This window comes from Lithobates pipiens, unplaced genomic scaffold, assembly GCF_037356315.1.
Source record: "Lithobates pipiens isolate NorthernLeopardFrog02 unplaced genomic scaffold, aLitPip1_a1.2 Scaffold_3, whole genome shotgun sequence".
Lineage (NCBI taxonomy): Eukaryota > Metazoa > Chordata > Amphibia > Anura > Ranidae > Lithobates > Lithobates pipiens.
The window spans coordinates 225,864,196-225,880,427 of record NW_027507790.1 but is presented as its reverse complement, the minus strand read 5'-3'; the positions used below and the strand labels follow the sequence as shown (position 1 = coordinate 225,880,427).

Here is a 16,232-nt window from a genome sequence, read left to right as displayed (position 1 = left end):
CTTCAAGTGACACCAACAGTGGAGCACCATTCCTCCCACTGACACTAATGATGGGGCACTATTCCTCTCACTGACCACCAAATTTGAGAGACTGTCTACTCCCACGGATGCTAGGGCAGTTCATACTCACACAGTCTGGCCCCCCTAAAATATGAAGGACAATAAACTGGCTATTTGTTTAGAAAGTTTAGAAACCCCTGGTCTAGATTTCTGTAATCCTAGAGATGTTGAACAGTGTGGTAACCCAACTAATTATCCTAAACACCCCCTCCCCTTTCACCACTGCAGCATATTTACAAGGACTAGTTTTCTGTATTGCTTATACAGTGCTTTGAAAACGTATTCATACCCCTGGACATTTTCCACATTTTGTCATGTTACAGCCAAAAATGTAAAAGTATTTTCTTGGGATTATATGTGATAGACCAACACAAAGTGGCACATCATTTTGAAGTGGAAGGAAAATGATGAATAGTTTTTTCAATTTTTTTTACAAACAAATTTGTGAAAAGTGCGGCGTGCAATACTGCTTGCTGTGGGGGCACTCAGCAGGAGGGAGGGGCCAGGAGAGCCGAAGAGGGACCCGAGAAGAGGAGGATCTGGGCTGCTCTGTTCAAGACCACTGCACAGAGCAGGTAAGTATAACATGTATTTTTAACAAAAAAAAAAAAAAGAGACTTTAGTATCACTTAAAACCACACAGAGAAAATCACAGTATTCACCCTGACAATGTCTTCATCTGCTTTTGTCCCCAGAAGGATAAAATGATCTTTGTTCAGGCAATATCCAGGTTCAGCATCTACTTCCGGGACTATCCTGGGCTCTGTGCTATTTTTGGCTGTGTTTTTAAATGTCTAAGGGGTCAATTCACTAACGTTTACTGCATGCGATAAGGGTATCACGTTACTCATTTGCATAAATTATCTCATGCGGTAAGAGAAGTCCAATTCACAAAAGAAAAAAAAATGATTATGATTATTTACCAAAAATGTGGCAGTAAATACTGCATAATAAAAACTCTTAAAGGAGAAGTACAGCCAAAGCTTGTTTGGCTGTACCTCTCATATGGATCCCATTTTCAGCATACAATGGACTGAAGTCCATTCTCTGCTGACGTCACAGAGTCGGTCCAGGCTCAACATCATCACGACCATGAAGTCTGGATCCACCAGATCCCTGGACCGACACCCGGCCAACACCTCCTTTCACAGCTGAACGTTCCAGTGAGCACAGAGGGCAGAGCAGAGAGCTGCTTACTGTCAGCAGCTCTTTGCTCGGGGAGCTGTGAGATCCAAGCGATCGACAGTGTTCGATCGTTCGGTTCTCAATGTAGAGGTGCCGGGGGACAGATGCTGCATTCACCTAGGTAAGTATAATTCAGAAAAAAAAAATATACTTCTCTTTCAAGTACAATTCCCAAACAACCAGATCATTAAAAAACATGCGATAATTACCACTAGGGTTTAACTGGCAATATCCCATGCAGTATTTGGTCTCAACCCCCAGGCTGTTTTTTGACAAGTAGCTGATTGCTAAGCAGCGGGCCAGGAAGCCGACCGCTGTGTTCTTAACCGATGACTCATCAGCTGTCAGCGAGCTTCCCTGCTGACAGCCAATTGTAAAAAGAAAAAAAAAACAACATTTAAAAAGTATTTTTAAAAAACTGCATGGGGTCCCCCCTCCAGTCCATACCAGGCCCTTCGGGTCTGGTATGGATTTTGAGGGGAACCCCATGCCAAAAATGTAAAAAGATAAAACGGCGTGGGGTCATCCCCCAAAATCCATACCAGACCCTTATTCAGGCATGCAGCCTCATCCCCACAACCAGGCCTGGTGGTTGTTGGGGCCTGCGGATATGGGCTAATATAAATCTGGAAGCCCCCTTTAAGAAGGGGGCCCCCAGATTCTTCCCCCCCCCCATGTGAATGAGTATCGGGTACATCATACTCCTACCTACTCACCAAAAAAGTGTCACAAGGTATTAAAAACGCACAAGCTGTTTTTGACAAATCTTTTAATAAAAATATCAAAAAAAGAGTGTCCCTCAATGTGAATCCACTGTCAATCACAATTCTCGCCGAACCCGAAAAGAAAGAAGAAAAAAAAAAAGACGCTCCCGGCGTCGGTGAAAGCTGGTTGCCTACTGCAGGCTCCACTGTCTGAAATGTCTTATATAGGTAAGGGGTGGAGCGGACCGGTGCATGCTGGTTCGGTGCCTGATTTTACCGCATAAGATTAGCTGTTAACTCTTATGCTGTATAAACACGGTCTGACTTTCTGGCAGAAAAAGTCAGACAGAATCATTTCATTGGATATTCCAATTGTGTGTGGGCTTCATCTGACTTTTTTTTTTTTCAAAAATTCTGACGGACCCAGAAATAGAACATGTTTTCCGACGGAGTTAATTCCTATCGGGAAAACCGCTCGTCTGTATGCTTTTCCGACGGACCAAAAACAACGTATGGGCAGCTACTGGCTATTGAACTTCCTTTTTCTAGTCCCGTCGTACGTGTTGTACGTCACCGCGTTCTAGACGATTGGACTTTGGTGCAATTGTGTGTAGCCAGGACCGTTTCAGTGGAACGCCTTCGGAAAAACCGTCAGTTTATTCTGACGGAAAAACCGGTCGTGTTTACGCGGCATCAGTGAATTGACCCCTAAGGCTCTATTCACACCTGGTCATGGGCAGAATCACAGTGATTTAGTTCTCAATTTCGATCACTGCAAAACGCGGGATGCGTGTGCGATGTCATTACTTCTTAACGGCACCCCAATCATGCTTCAGTTTTGCCAAAATTGCTGCGTGATAAATTGCGCTGCATTCACAACACGCTGCACTTGTCTCAAAAAAAGGAACATGAGCTTCTTTTGGGTGACGCATGTTTCGATTTACCCCGCGGCAATTGTGCCAAAATCATGGCATGATTGATGTCACTTACCTGACACAGGAGCCAGCGACGTCACCGCTGTCCCCTGTAGTCCGCCGCATCCATCTTCTCAGTGGGTCTCGCTGCTCCGCCGCTGTCATTCGGCGAAGCCGCGATGACGTCACTCCCGCGCATGCGCACGGGAGCCGCCACTCGCGGCATATCGCCGTTGACCTCAGTGCGCCTGCGCGCCGCTGACAGCGGTGCCTGTCTTTCTGCAAATATCTCCTAAACCGTGTAGGATTAGGAGATATTTCTTGGACCTACAGGTAAGCCTTAATCTAGGCTTTCCTGTAGGTCAAAGTGTGTTGTAAGGGTTTACAACCACTTTAAGGCTCATGCACACTGCAGCTCAAAAAAAAGCTGCTTTTAGAGGCATTTAAGCTTTAATTTCTCTGCCTAAATGCTTGAAGAAGCTTGTGCTTTTTTGAGCTCTTTTGTAAGATTTTATTGAGCTTTTTGGAGCATAAGCATTTTTTTTGGCCTTACCTCAGCTTTTTTCGCACTCTTTTGGGCACTTAGGGGTCTTTTCTGCTCAAAATCTCCTCTCAAATGCATGAGTTTGGTGGGTTTTTTTTCCTGCCTGTAATCGCCTGAAAAAGCCATAGTGTGCATGGAAACATTGGCTAACGTGGAGGGGAGTTTCCAGGCAGTAAAAAAAAATGAGAGCTCAAAAAAACTCAAAAGCCTGTAGGAGCCGCTTCTTTGAGATGCAGTTTGCATGAGCCCCTATAGTGATTGAAGGGGCATTCCGGCCATGTTTTTTTTTTTTTTTTACAAACACTGTAGCTGCTGACTTTCAATAAGGACACTTACCTGTCCAACGAGCTTGCGATGTTGCCCTCGCCCTCCCCCCCCCCTCCCAAGGCCGACGCCACCATCTTAACGAAGGGAAACAGGCTTCGCTGCCCGTTTGCTACTGCACATGCGCGAGTCGTGTGACGCTTTGTGAATGGCCACATTGTTTTCTGGGACACACATATGTCCCAGAAGGCAACGGGGCCACTCGCCGAAGAGGAGGATGCGCCGCGGAATAGGAAGAGGCAGATTGGGAAGACTGGCAGATTAGGAAGACTGCCTAGCAACAGGGGTTTCTGGTAAGTTAAACTTTTGTTTGTTTTTTTAAGAATATTAATGCTATTTTTTATTTTACAGTCTCTCTCCACTTTAACCATGCAGCTTTTTTTAAATTGATACTGTTCCTGTATATTGTGACATGACAGAAATGTATGCCATATATGCAGACTTATTACTGAACGGTCCAGTTACCAAAGACTTGGTAACTGGGTTTTGTCTAGCCCTGACGGGGTATACAGGTATAGGAGCATTCGTGGTAACAGCATAATTATTACAAAGTGGACTAGCTTGGAAAACAACATGGCATAACCAGTAGTTCTGCTTTAAATCTGACAAATGAAAGTGACTTGAGTATTTTAATTCCCAGTAAAAAGTACTTCTGGGGGAACCATTTCCTCTGATTTTGCGTTGATGTAAACTGGGCTTTTGTGCCTGTTATTTAGGTTTAAAGCTCACGTTTTTCAAACCCTACAAAACCATTCTCTTGAGGGGATAAAGCGAGTTATTGGTGAGAAACCTGCAATATTTTATGCTTCTTTTTTTTTTCATTAATGTGTTGTGACTGTAGTTTGATGACTCACTTGTACTCTATCCAGAAATGGAGCAGTAAGGTAGCGTAAATTCAACTTAGAGTAGTTAGCTGGAAGGGGACCAACTAACACAGATGTGTGCAGGGTTTTACAGTAACACACCTGCTCAATGTGTAGATTAAAATAGGACACGATTTAACTCCTGCAACTGGTCTTCAGCTCACGAGACGGCGACACTGACCACGCTTAGTTAGCCATTAAGGGTTAAATGTAAAGAGAAACCTGGTCTCTACAAAGAAATGCTCTTCTTTCCCAGTATGATAAATGCATTCTATGCTGTAATGTCAGTGACAGATTGTGCTTTTCTTTTCTCTTTAAATATAAGTGTGAAGAACAAAGTCTGGCTGTAGGACATGTGTAAATTTAATATCCTAGGTTTTATGTACTGCTGACTTCCATATATGGAGATATTAGTCTGGGAAGAAATATGGAAACCACCAAGGCATTGTAGGTTTGTTACATTAGTGGACACCACGCAGTGCTGTGTTCTTGTGCAGCTCTTATGCCTCAATTGCTTCCAGGAACAACAGTCATGTAGGCCTCAAACAGCATAGTTATATTGTTGCGTGGTGAAAAATAGGAAATTGGGAGGAAGGCCTCAATAAGAGACCAAAACAGAAAAGGAGGGCGCACTGACCTAGTGCATTACCATAGACAGAGCTTTATTCAAACCAAACATATAGCAAAATGGCTACTCACAAACGAGTATTGATAAAAGGCATGATCAATACAGCAGGGTCCACCTCACCGAACATCAACAAGCCCGGACCTGATGTCAAGTAAATCAACCGACTCCCCAACACAATGGCTGACGCGTTTCAGGGGAGAACCCCTTTCCTCATAGCCTAGACGGGCATTGCTGCCTGTATCACATATTGATGATCCCGACACCAGAGTGCAGGATAAGTTGTTCTTTTCTCAATAAGAGACCCTCATTTGGTAGACCATGTAGGTCTGGTACCTCATCCTAATCTACAACATACAAAATAATGGACCCTAACAAACTAAATATAAGGACTATAATGGTACCCAATTTTTGTAAAAAGTATTTATTATATGATAAAAGTTGCATGTGTGTACATATCAAAAAACATACAAAACACACAAAAGCTGCACATAAAATATAACCAAAACCATCTGGTACTCCTTGAATACAGATTCTTGGTGGCTCCCTTATAGTAAAGCACAGTGGGTTTCTGTAATTTGGACGCAGTTTGCGTTTTGCAGGCGGTAACCCGCTTCTTCAGGAAAAGTTTCATCAATATTATAAATTAAATAAAAAGTCCAAGAGATGAAACCACCTTAACCACTTTCAGACCGGACCATTTTGCTGGTCAAAGACCAGACCACTTTTTGCGATTCGGCACTGCGTCGTTTTAACTGACAATTGCGCGGACGTGCGACGTGGCTCCCAAACAAAATTGACGTCCTTTTTTTCCCACAAATAGAGCTTTCTTTTAGTGGTATTTGATCACCCCTGCGGTTTTTATTTTTTGCGCTATAAACAAAAATAGGGCGACAATTTTTAAAAAACGCATTATTTTTTACTTTTTGTTCTAATAAATATCCCCCCAAAATATTTTAAAAAAATGTTTCCCTCAGTTTAGGCCGATACCAATTCTTCTACATATTTTTGGTAAAAAAAATCGCAATAAGCGATTATTGATTGGTTTGCGCAAAAGTTATAGCGTTTACAAAATAGGGATAGTTTTATAGCATGTTTATTAATAATTTTTTTTTTTTTTTTTTTTTACTAGTAATGGCGGCGATCAGCGATTTTTATTGTGACTGCGACATTGTGGGGGACCCATCGGACATTTTTGACACATTTTTGGGACCATTGTCATTTATACAGTAATCACTGCTATATATAAATGCAGTGATTCCTGTGTAAATGACACTAGCAGTGAAAGGGTTAACCAGTGGGTGGCAGTGTAGGGGTTAAGTGTTCCTAGGGGTGTGTTACTAACTGTGGGGGGGTTGGGCTTTCATTTAGTGAACACTGATCTCTGCTCCAATCACATGGAGCAGAGATCAGCGTCACTAGTTGCTAGGCAGAATGGAGAAATGCTGTTTACACGGCATTTCCTCCATTCAGCCGTCCCGTGAGACGATCGCGGGTATGCCCGCGGCGATCGAGTCCGCAGGTCCCACGACCGGACTCACGGGGGTCCCAACCAGCGCGGGAGCATGCCGCCGCCGGCGCGCTCCCGATGGCAGGGCGGCATTGAAGATTGGACGTACATGTACGCCAATATGCCTGGCCGTGCCATTCTGTCGACGTACATCGTCATGCGCTGGTCGGGAAGTGGTTAAAGAATGCTTACTTACCAGCTCCTATTACAGAAGGTCCGTATAGCTTGCGGCTCAAAACCCAGCCAGGGCCTGTATCCATCCAGGGAACCTTTATGTTGAAATAAAGAAATACGCCCTCAAGAAGATTTGATCATGGAAGATCCTCAAAAAAATTATAAACTTGCCAAAGCATAAAATGCTTAAGAGCCGGTTCACACAGGGGCAACACGACTTCCAGCGCAACTTTGGGAGGCAACTTGGACACGACTTGAGTATGAATCACAGCATGACTTAAAGCGGGAGTCCGCCGGGAGTCCGCGTTTTTTTTTTTTTTAAAGCCAGCAGTTACAAATACTGCAGCTGCTGACTTTTAAAATAGTGACACTTACCTGTCCAGCGCGCTCCCCTGATGTCGGCACCCGAAGCCGATCTCTCGATCGTCTCTCGGGTGCTGCCGCCGCCATCTTGGGTAGGAGAATCAGGAAGTGGAGCCTTTCGACTTCATTTCCTGGTTCCCTACTGCGCATGCGCGAGTCGCGCTGCACAATAAGGATGGTCCCCGCTGCCTCTGGGATCTGTGTGTTTCCCAGCAGGCAGCGGGGGACTTTCGGAAAGGGGCGTAATCTACGCCCCTTTCCGCAGAGAGCTATCCGGGAAGTGGGTGCAGATACCTGTACTGTACAGGTACCTGCACCCCCCTCCCCCCTGAAAGGTGCCAATTGTGGCGCCGGAGGGGGGGAGGGTTCCGATGAGCGGAAGGTCCACTTTAGGGTGGACCTCCGCTTTAAGGCAACTTACAAGTCAACTTGAAGTTGCCTCCAGGACAGGGAATGCCAGTGGCCAATCACATAATAATCAGCTCTGTGGGAGGGATGGTTTTGCCTAGAAAACTATTTTTCCTTCCTGGAAAGTTGGTTCAGTTAAGACAGGGGATCCGACTTGGAGGCAACTTCCAAGTCACCTAGAAGTCGGATTGAAGTCGTACAGGAACCTTTTCTGAAGTCGGAGCGACTTCAGTAGTATACATTAAGACGGCTCCATTCACGTCCATTGATTTTCTCAACCGCACAACTTGGGGCGACTTGAAGTCGGATCCCAGGTCGCCCCTGTGTGAACTGGCTCTAAACGTTTTATTTATAGTAAAAAAGGTTGCACTTGCAACAAAACACTTTAAAATGCACATCAATGTTATACAAGCCAGCAGCCCGTCTTTTTGGGATATACGAAACTCCTTTGGATCTTCATTTAGATAATGTCTACAGATGAAGGTGATATACTTGAACAAATTACCAATAAAATGTTCATAGTGTATTCATTCTTAGGCCGCGTACACACGCGCGGACTGTTCGCCCAACTTTGTCCGTCAAACAGTTTCGGCAAACAGTCCGCTCAAAATTAGCATGGACGGACATGGCCACACACGACGGACGAACAGTTTGCTGAAACCGTGCGCGATGACGTGAACGGCACGTACGACGGGACGAAAAATACGACGTCCTATACACTGCATTATAACTTTCGGCGTGTAAATCCTTTCTGAGCATGCGCGGAACTTAGTTTGACGAACAAGCCTACACACGAGCGGACTGTTCGCTGAAACAAGGTTTCAGCGGACAGTTTTTCGGAAATTCCGTAAAACCTTGTCCGTCAAACTGTCCGCTGAAACTGTCCGCTGAAAGCCCACACACGAGCGGACTGTCCGCCCAAACACTGTTCAGCGGACAAAGTTGGGCGAACAGTCCGCGCGTGTGTACGCGGCCTTACACTCTTATTCTCAGTTCACATTGATGTGTGAATTCCATCTGTTTTTGATGTGAGTGCGGTGAAAATCCGCAGTGTAATTTCTGTTTGACAGGTTATTCTAAGATTTTAGAATTTTAAATCACAGCTCGGCCCATGCTGGCTGTTGAGGAACTGGAGCCGCTGCATCCTTAACAACCAATGACTCATCGGCTGCCAGTGGGTTTCCCCACTGACAGCTGAATGTAAACAAAAGAATGCGGTATTATAAAAAAAACTACTTGGGGGGGGCCCCCCCAAAGAAAAAATCCATAGCAGACCCTTAGGTCTGGTAAGAATTTTAAGGGGAACCCCATGCCAAAAAAAAAAAATGGTGTGGAGGTCCCTCTCAAAATCCATAACAAACCATTATCCGTCCATGCAGATCACAAAAGGGGGGTGGGGCATGCCGGGTTGATGACAAGGGGGTGGGATCACCCAGTGATTTCATCGGATAGCCCCACCCCTTAGTTTATTTATTCTATCTTCGAGAGGTGGCGGAGCTGTCATTTGGCAGGAAGTGTTCAGGGGCGGAGCTAGGTGAGGCTCTTGTCCTCATCAACATGGGGACAAGGTGCTTTGGGCCCCCCCTCTCCCCCCCCCCATGTTTAGTGCATGTGGCCTGATAAGATTCAGGAGGGGACGCACGCTCATTTCCCCCTTTTTCTGGCCTGCCGGACTGCATACTCGGATAAGGGGCCTGATATGGATTTTGGTGGGACCCCCATTTTCTTTTAAAAATTTGGCATGGGGTTCCCCTTAAAATCTACACCAGACCTGAGGGTCTGGTATGGATTTTGGGGGGGACCCCACGCAGTTTTTGTTTTAATTATTTTTTCTTATTTTTTAAATCTTCTGTTTACGTTCAGCTGTTAGCAGGGAATCCACTTTAAACTGGAAATATATCTTAACACAATAATGTTCTGAAGCACAGTAGAAAATCTACCAAGGAATGTCTCAGAAAGTAGAAATTAAGGGTTAGGGACTGACATACTCAAAGCTCTTAATAAATCCAATTAACATGTTATGGGAGCATTTGAAAGGACTGTTGATACAAGAAAACCAGGTAAACATCTTGCAAGAATGAATAACAGGATATAAATTAAATAAATCAAAATTAATATTATTATTATTCACGATTTATATAGCGCCAACAGTTTACGCAGCGCTTTACAATGTATAGGAGGGACAACACAATTACAGTACAATACAAAAGGTACAGGAGGGTCCTACTCGTAACGCTTACATTCTAAAGGGAGGGGGTGGTGGTACAAAAGGTAATAGCTGCAGAGAATGATTTGATGGGGGTGGCTCGGGGACAGTTAGTTGGGTGTGGGATATAAATAATATAATATAAATATAAAAAAATTTATATACCTATTTAAATAATTATCCCACCAAAGTGGCGTAAAATAATAAAACAATAAGAAATATATTGAAAAAAATATATAAATAATTTGAAATCAATACCAAGGTAATGGTGAAAAATCACTTAAAGTAAAACTAAAGCAGACACCATCCAAAATTCATAACCATCCTGACATGTGTTTAAAAAACTCCCCGTAGTGTCAAACAATACTACATAACCAATACAAATAATATATACACATAAACAAAAGAAAAATAAATAAAAAAAAGTCCAATATGACATGAAATAATAGTGTACAAAGAAAGGAAATAGTCCACGTAAGGTGCTGAAAAACACAATCCAATCTCAGATAAGTGAAGACAGATTCCTTTATCCCAATCGGTGACTATATCCAAACAGGTGGCACACCATAAGTGAGTAATAATAACCCTTACCGACTCCAAATGACCACACTGCAATGGTCACTCCAGGCATAGGGGAAAATTCTCAGGTATCCCCAATACCTATACTGACTTCTCAGGCAGCTCACAAAATGGGTATGGCAATCATGCCGCTCAAAAAGTAAAAACAAGAAATGCCTCAATAGTGTAATTGTTTAAACACTTATTTAATGAGTAATTAAAAAATTGCACTTACAAAAAGATTGCGGCGTCTCCACAGGCTTCCCGCTGTTGTCCTGCTGCCCATGTCAGGATGGTTATGAATTTTGGATGGTGTCTACTTTAGTTTTACTTTAAAATGGACCATGGTACTTATTTGTTAGTGCCAACACATGTTAGTGCTGTTGGTGTCTACTTTAGTTTTACTTTAAGTGATTTTTCACCATTACTTTGGTATTGATTTCAAATAATTTATATTTTTTTCAATAAATGTATTATTGTTATTTATTTTACATCACTTTGGAGGGATAATTATTTAAATAAGTATATTAATTTTTTATATTTATTCGATATCACTGTTATTCATTCTATGTCAATTTGGTGGGATAATTTAATTTAATTTTGTTTGGTATTCTTATTATTAGCGCTGCACTTTTTTGCACTTTAGTCATTTGAGTTATTGTATCCAGACTCCCGTGCTAGCTGCTTTTTATCTTCATCATATATAATCAATTAACATCATTTTTAGCGCAGCGTTAATCCTCTTTTTTTTCTTTTTTTCTTTTTTACCAAACATCTTGCAAGGACTAGAATTTTGCATGGAGTATTGCCAAAAATTCTACCAAGTCAATGTTAGAAACTGGTGGACGGTTATGCAAAACCGCTACAAGAAGTAATTTATGCCAGAAGGGGCATTACAAGCTTAGTGTCCTAAGTTGTACTTACTTTTCCCACAGTACACCACTACATCTATTGATATTTTTTTTTCAGTAACTAATTAAAGTGGCTAACTTTTCTGTGTGTGTTTAATCAAGTATATCTCCTTTATCGTTAGGCAGTGTTTGAGTGACGATCCAATGTTTGTTCAAATATCTTTTAAAATAAAGCTCATAATATCTGGGTGGAAATGGAACAAAGTTTGATTTTCACAATGTATCTCTGTTCACTAATATGTCTCAAATAGAGAAATGCAGTTTACCTCTACTATAACCTTCCTCAACCTTCTTAACATGGAGGAACCACTGAAATAACTTTCCAGGGTCAGTGGACCCGTGTATATACAGCTAACAGTGCAATGGTGTCATGATCACTGGGAATAATGCTCCTTACATTTGTGGATCAGTGGGAAGATTTCCCCCTTTATAGATACACAACAGATCATTGGTGTCAATGATTTCTCATTTGAGAGGCAAAAGTTGCTCAAGGAAGCCCTAGCAACTTCTGGAGGAACCCTGGATGAGAAAGATTGCCCTATGCACTTTACAGAAGTTACAATATTTGGAGTCGCTGCCAGGAGAAATTATTCCTATTCTCCACCTTCTTACAGAACCCTGCTATACTTTATTAGCCTTGTGCTTCCCCCCTTCTTTTAGATATACATTGGAAGTTTCTATAATAGATACTTACACCAAACTTTGGGAATGGTTTAGGCTAGGTTCACACTTGTGTGACCTGCATTCTGCGTACAGGCAGCCCATTCATTTTTTTCTTTTTTTTCTTTTTTTTTAGAAAATCAAGCCGCATAATGCTGTGGCATCATGCGGTCTGACATGCATGAAGATGCACCATGCTTACTGATGCGTGGGGGGGACCATTAAGAATTAGTAGCACCCCACAAATGCAGTAAACATGCTGCTTATACTCGCTGTGGAACCTAAGGGGTTAATCCTCTGCAATAAACAATAAACATCATTTTTGTTCTCTTTTTGTCTGCATAATAAACCATAGGAAGTGTTTTGTTATATCTAGGCCTGCAACTAACGATTATTTTCATAATCGATTAGTTGGCCGATTATTGTTTCAATGAATCGGTTAATAACCTTAAAAAAAGTGTGGTGTATAATTTAGTTAATATGTAAAGTTTAAAAAAAAGGCAATTTATTCTTAAATATCTCTATATGCAGTGGTAAATATAAATAACCAACTATATGGTTAGGGAGCAAATTATCGAATCCACTCTGAGAATAACAGACAGAAGAGATATACTGTATATACTATTAGAGGGGATATATACTGTAGATACCATTAGAGGAGAGATATACTGTATATACCATTAGAGGAGAGATATACTGTATATACCATTAGAGGAGAGATATACTGTATATACCATTAGAGGAGAGATATAGTGTATATACTGTTAGAGGAAAGATATACTTTATATACTATTAGAGGAGAGATACTGTATATACTATTAGAGGATATATACTGCATATACTATTAGAGGATAGATATAATATTAAAGAGTCAATCTGGTAAATATCATCAGACTCATCAACTTTAAACCCATTTTGTTACTGGCCGATTAATCGATTATGAAAATAGTAATCGATTAATTTCATAATCGATTAGTTGTTTCAGCCCTAGTTATATCCAGGGGCGTAACTATAGGGGGTGCAGCAGTTGCAACCGCAACTGGGCCCTGTAATGCAGGGGGCCCATGCAGCCCCCTCTACATATGGCCGGCAGCAGCATAGGCAGCTAGGGGTACCAGTGCACCATGCACATGGGTGGCTGGAGCTGGAGGGTGACTAACAGAGCTCCATGCTCGACTATCGCACTGGCTGCTCTTTAGTTGTGCATTCCCCGCATGACCTGTGTCCTCGGCCGGCTCCTCAGAGTACCCCTCTCCTGCTCCATGCATTGCCGCTGAGTCCAATGTCTGTTCTCCCCAGCCAGAGTCCCACCCCACCTGAGTCTGGCCCACACTGCACTGCATACTTCTCCCGGGTAAACAAACTTTAAGCACACTGATGCAGTGCAGTCCTATGAGAGCTCCCCGGAGGACACTGCAGGCTTGTCTGCCAGCCCCCCTCCCCCGTCATACACAGATGATGAAAGGTCTTTCTGGGAGATATGCTGCTCGCCCATCCAGCACACTGGATGGAGCCCAGGTCAACATGGATGAGTGCACGGCCTACAGCTTGGTCATGGTGAGTGAGAGGACCCCATCCCCCACACACCATTACATACCCCCTCCATCTCCCGTTGGGGACAGGGAGCTCTTCTCACGTGGGGACAGGGACCCCCACCTCCCCTGGGGACAGGGACCCCTTCTCACCTGGGGGCAGTAACTTCATCTGCCCGGGAGAAAAGGACCTCATCTCTTCTGGGGACAGGAAACCCCATCCTGCCTAGGGACAGTCCCCCAATGGGGCACTTAAAAATTAAAAAAAAATAATAAAAAAAAAATACTGATACCAGTGGTGGAACTACAGGGCTCACAAAGGTCATACCTGTGACCACGCCCTGGAGTTCCACGGCCAGACTTGGAGGGAAGGGCCCTGGCTGGGGTTCAGTGGGGCCCTTCATGGTTTCTTGCATCGGGCCCCTGAAGGTTCTAGTTACGCCACTGGTTATATCTGTTCGATATGTACAAAAAATACCTGTTAATTTTGCCAGAAATCATGTGAGCTGATAACTTTCTGTGCTCTAGGAGAAGTTATGGAAGGAATGAGGGGTAATGGGGATGAGGAGGCGTCTGTGTTCTGATGCATCGGAAATGAAGCTGGCAAGGCTGTAAACTGGAGTATTCACTTTTTTTAAATATAAGATTGACATGAAACAAATTAAGTAAATAAAAAATGTTGCAAGTAAAAATGTAAAATAATAGATTTTTCTAAACTTTTATTTACTTTTCAGGTTTGTGACAGGGTCTCTTTAATATGCCTCTTCATCAATGCTAACTACAATTTATTTACTCAATGTTTTAGGGGATGATACACTTAAAACATGGGACATTAGGAACTTTAGGAATCCTATCCACATGGTGAACGGCTTGTCCAACTACTTCCCAATGTAAGTATCCCATTACTATTTAGCTTCTGGTTTGTGTCTAGTTTTTGAACAGCCTGTTTAAAACACATTGATATTAAACAATTAGTCATATGTACAGGAGTAACACACAAAAGGTTGAATATTACATACAGCATTGTCTGTTCTGATTTGTTCAGTGCACTGACTCTGTGTCATGGTTCTGGGAAGTTCAAACATAAGGAGCCTGCATCCAATCTTATATCTGCTTTCTGGTGACTAAGATATAGTGTAAAACTTGGATAACACACTTACAATCCACATGGATGCAATATGATCACATGCATAAAAGCTGCTACTAATAATAGACCGTAATAATAGATTTTTGAACTCGCCATAAAAGCCTTTTCTTGAAATCAATTGAGGGGAACAGGGATTCAAACTGTTGGGTTATACTGCCACTACAAATAAGCTCAGGCATGTTCAGATTCTAGTCCAAAATTACCTCATCTATCCTTCCATGAAGCCTTTGCTGCACTCTGTCAATCATAAGCTGTTGAGCTTGCTGTCCAGGGTCTTCCTTGGCGGCTTATGATTGGCAGTGTGCAGTGACAACTTCCTGGCAGGATAGCGAAAGTGGATGCAGACTAGTATCCAAACACGCCTGAACTCATGCCTTAATGCCGCCTACATGTGGATCGGACAGTCACAAACAAAAATTGTAGGCCTGTCCAGGATAACCCCTCCTCCTTCCACCATGCCTTAGTTTTGAAACCAACAGTACTAAGAGCATGAACATAAATGCAGAGGAGCTTTTAAACCTTTGGTGGACACCAAGAATAGGATTTTCAATTGAATACAAAAATCCTTTTTTTTCTCATCCATTGAGGGGAAAATAAATACAGATACTTTGGGGACAGAGGCATTCCAACTGGGTGGGTAACACAGCAACAACTGCTAACAGGCCTAACAAAAAACTGGGGACCACCTGTAGCCCAAGAGCTGCTTAAAGGGCCAAAGCCTAAATCTGATACTAGATGAGGGGAATCTGTTAATATGACCTTAGGGAGGGCATGGAGTGACAACCCGATGCTCAAGACCTAGATAGGAAGGTCACAACCAAGGGGGAATTACTCCATACAGAAGGTAACACCACCTGAACCAGCGAGAAGATGATCATCCAAAAACCTACCAAAAATATGTCAAATCACAACAAGTTCCCATGGCGGAAGAGCAGGACCCAAAAACTGCTGTGATCCACAAGAAATTTGTTCAAGCTCTCAAAGGAACAGGTCTCAAGAAGGAACCTAATACAACAAAAAATCCTAGGATGAAAGACCAGAATAGGAAAGTGTTAAATGTAAGCCGCAGACTGGTGAGATGGGATCAACCTGAGGACGAAGCTAGTACAGCTTGTCTGGCACATAAGGTGTGCCTCTGGAACATTCCAAAAGAATTGTGTGGAAGAATTTCCCTACCTATCCCTGACTTTAAACTAGATGTCTAGGAAAGCTCCTGGTCCCCCCAGTCCATCAAAGTGTCAACAGCCCTAAAGCAACGAATGGGAGTCGTAGCAGTTCTGATATGAGCATTCACTTAATCCCTTGTGGACAGGTCCTACAAAGTCATCCAAACATATTCTGTTTCTAGCAGAGGAGACGTGCAGCAGGAGACTAGTGTGTTTTCTCTGCTAACATTCCAGGTAGATGTGGGGACAACCTCTACCTCCCACACAGGATCTGAGGCACACCACAGAAAATGTCCTTAAGCACTCGCTGTGAGCGAACCTAGGATTTGTGGTATTGTCAAGCACAGGAACTAGACCACTAGACCACCTGTGCTGTTG

At 42.9% G+C, this 16,232-nt stretch overlaps 1 protein-coding gene across 1 annotated transcript in view; it reads left to right on the top strand.

Moving 5' to 3' along the window:
- WDR70 (WD repeat domain 70) overlaps window positions 1-16,232 on the top strand; it is a 436,397-nt gene that overhangs the window by 288,411 nt on the left and 131,754 nt on the right. Inside the window, exon 12 of the mRNA XM_077462835.1 lies at window positions 14,347-14,431. Coding sequence (XP_077318961.1) covers window positions 14,347-14,431 — 85 coding nt within the window. The remainder of the gene's footprint in view (window positions 1-14,346; window positions 14,432-16,232) is intronic.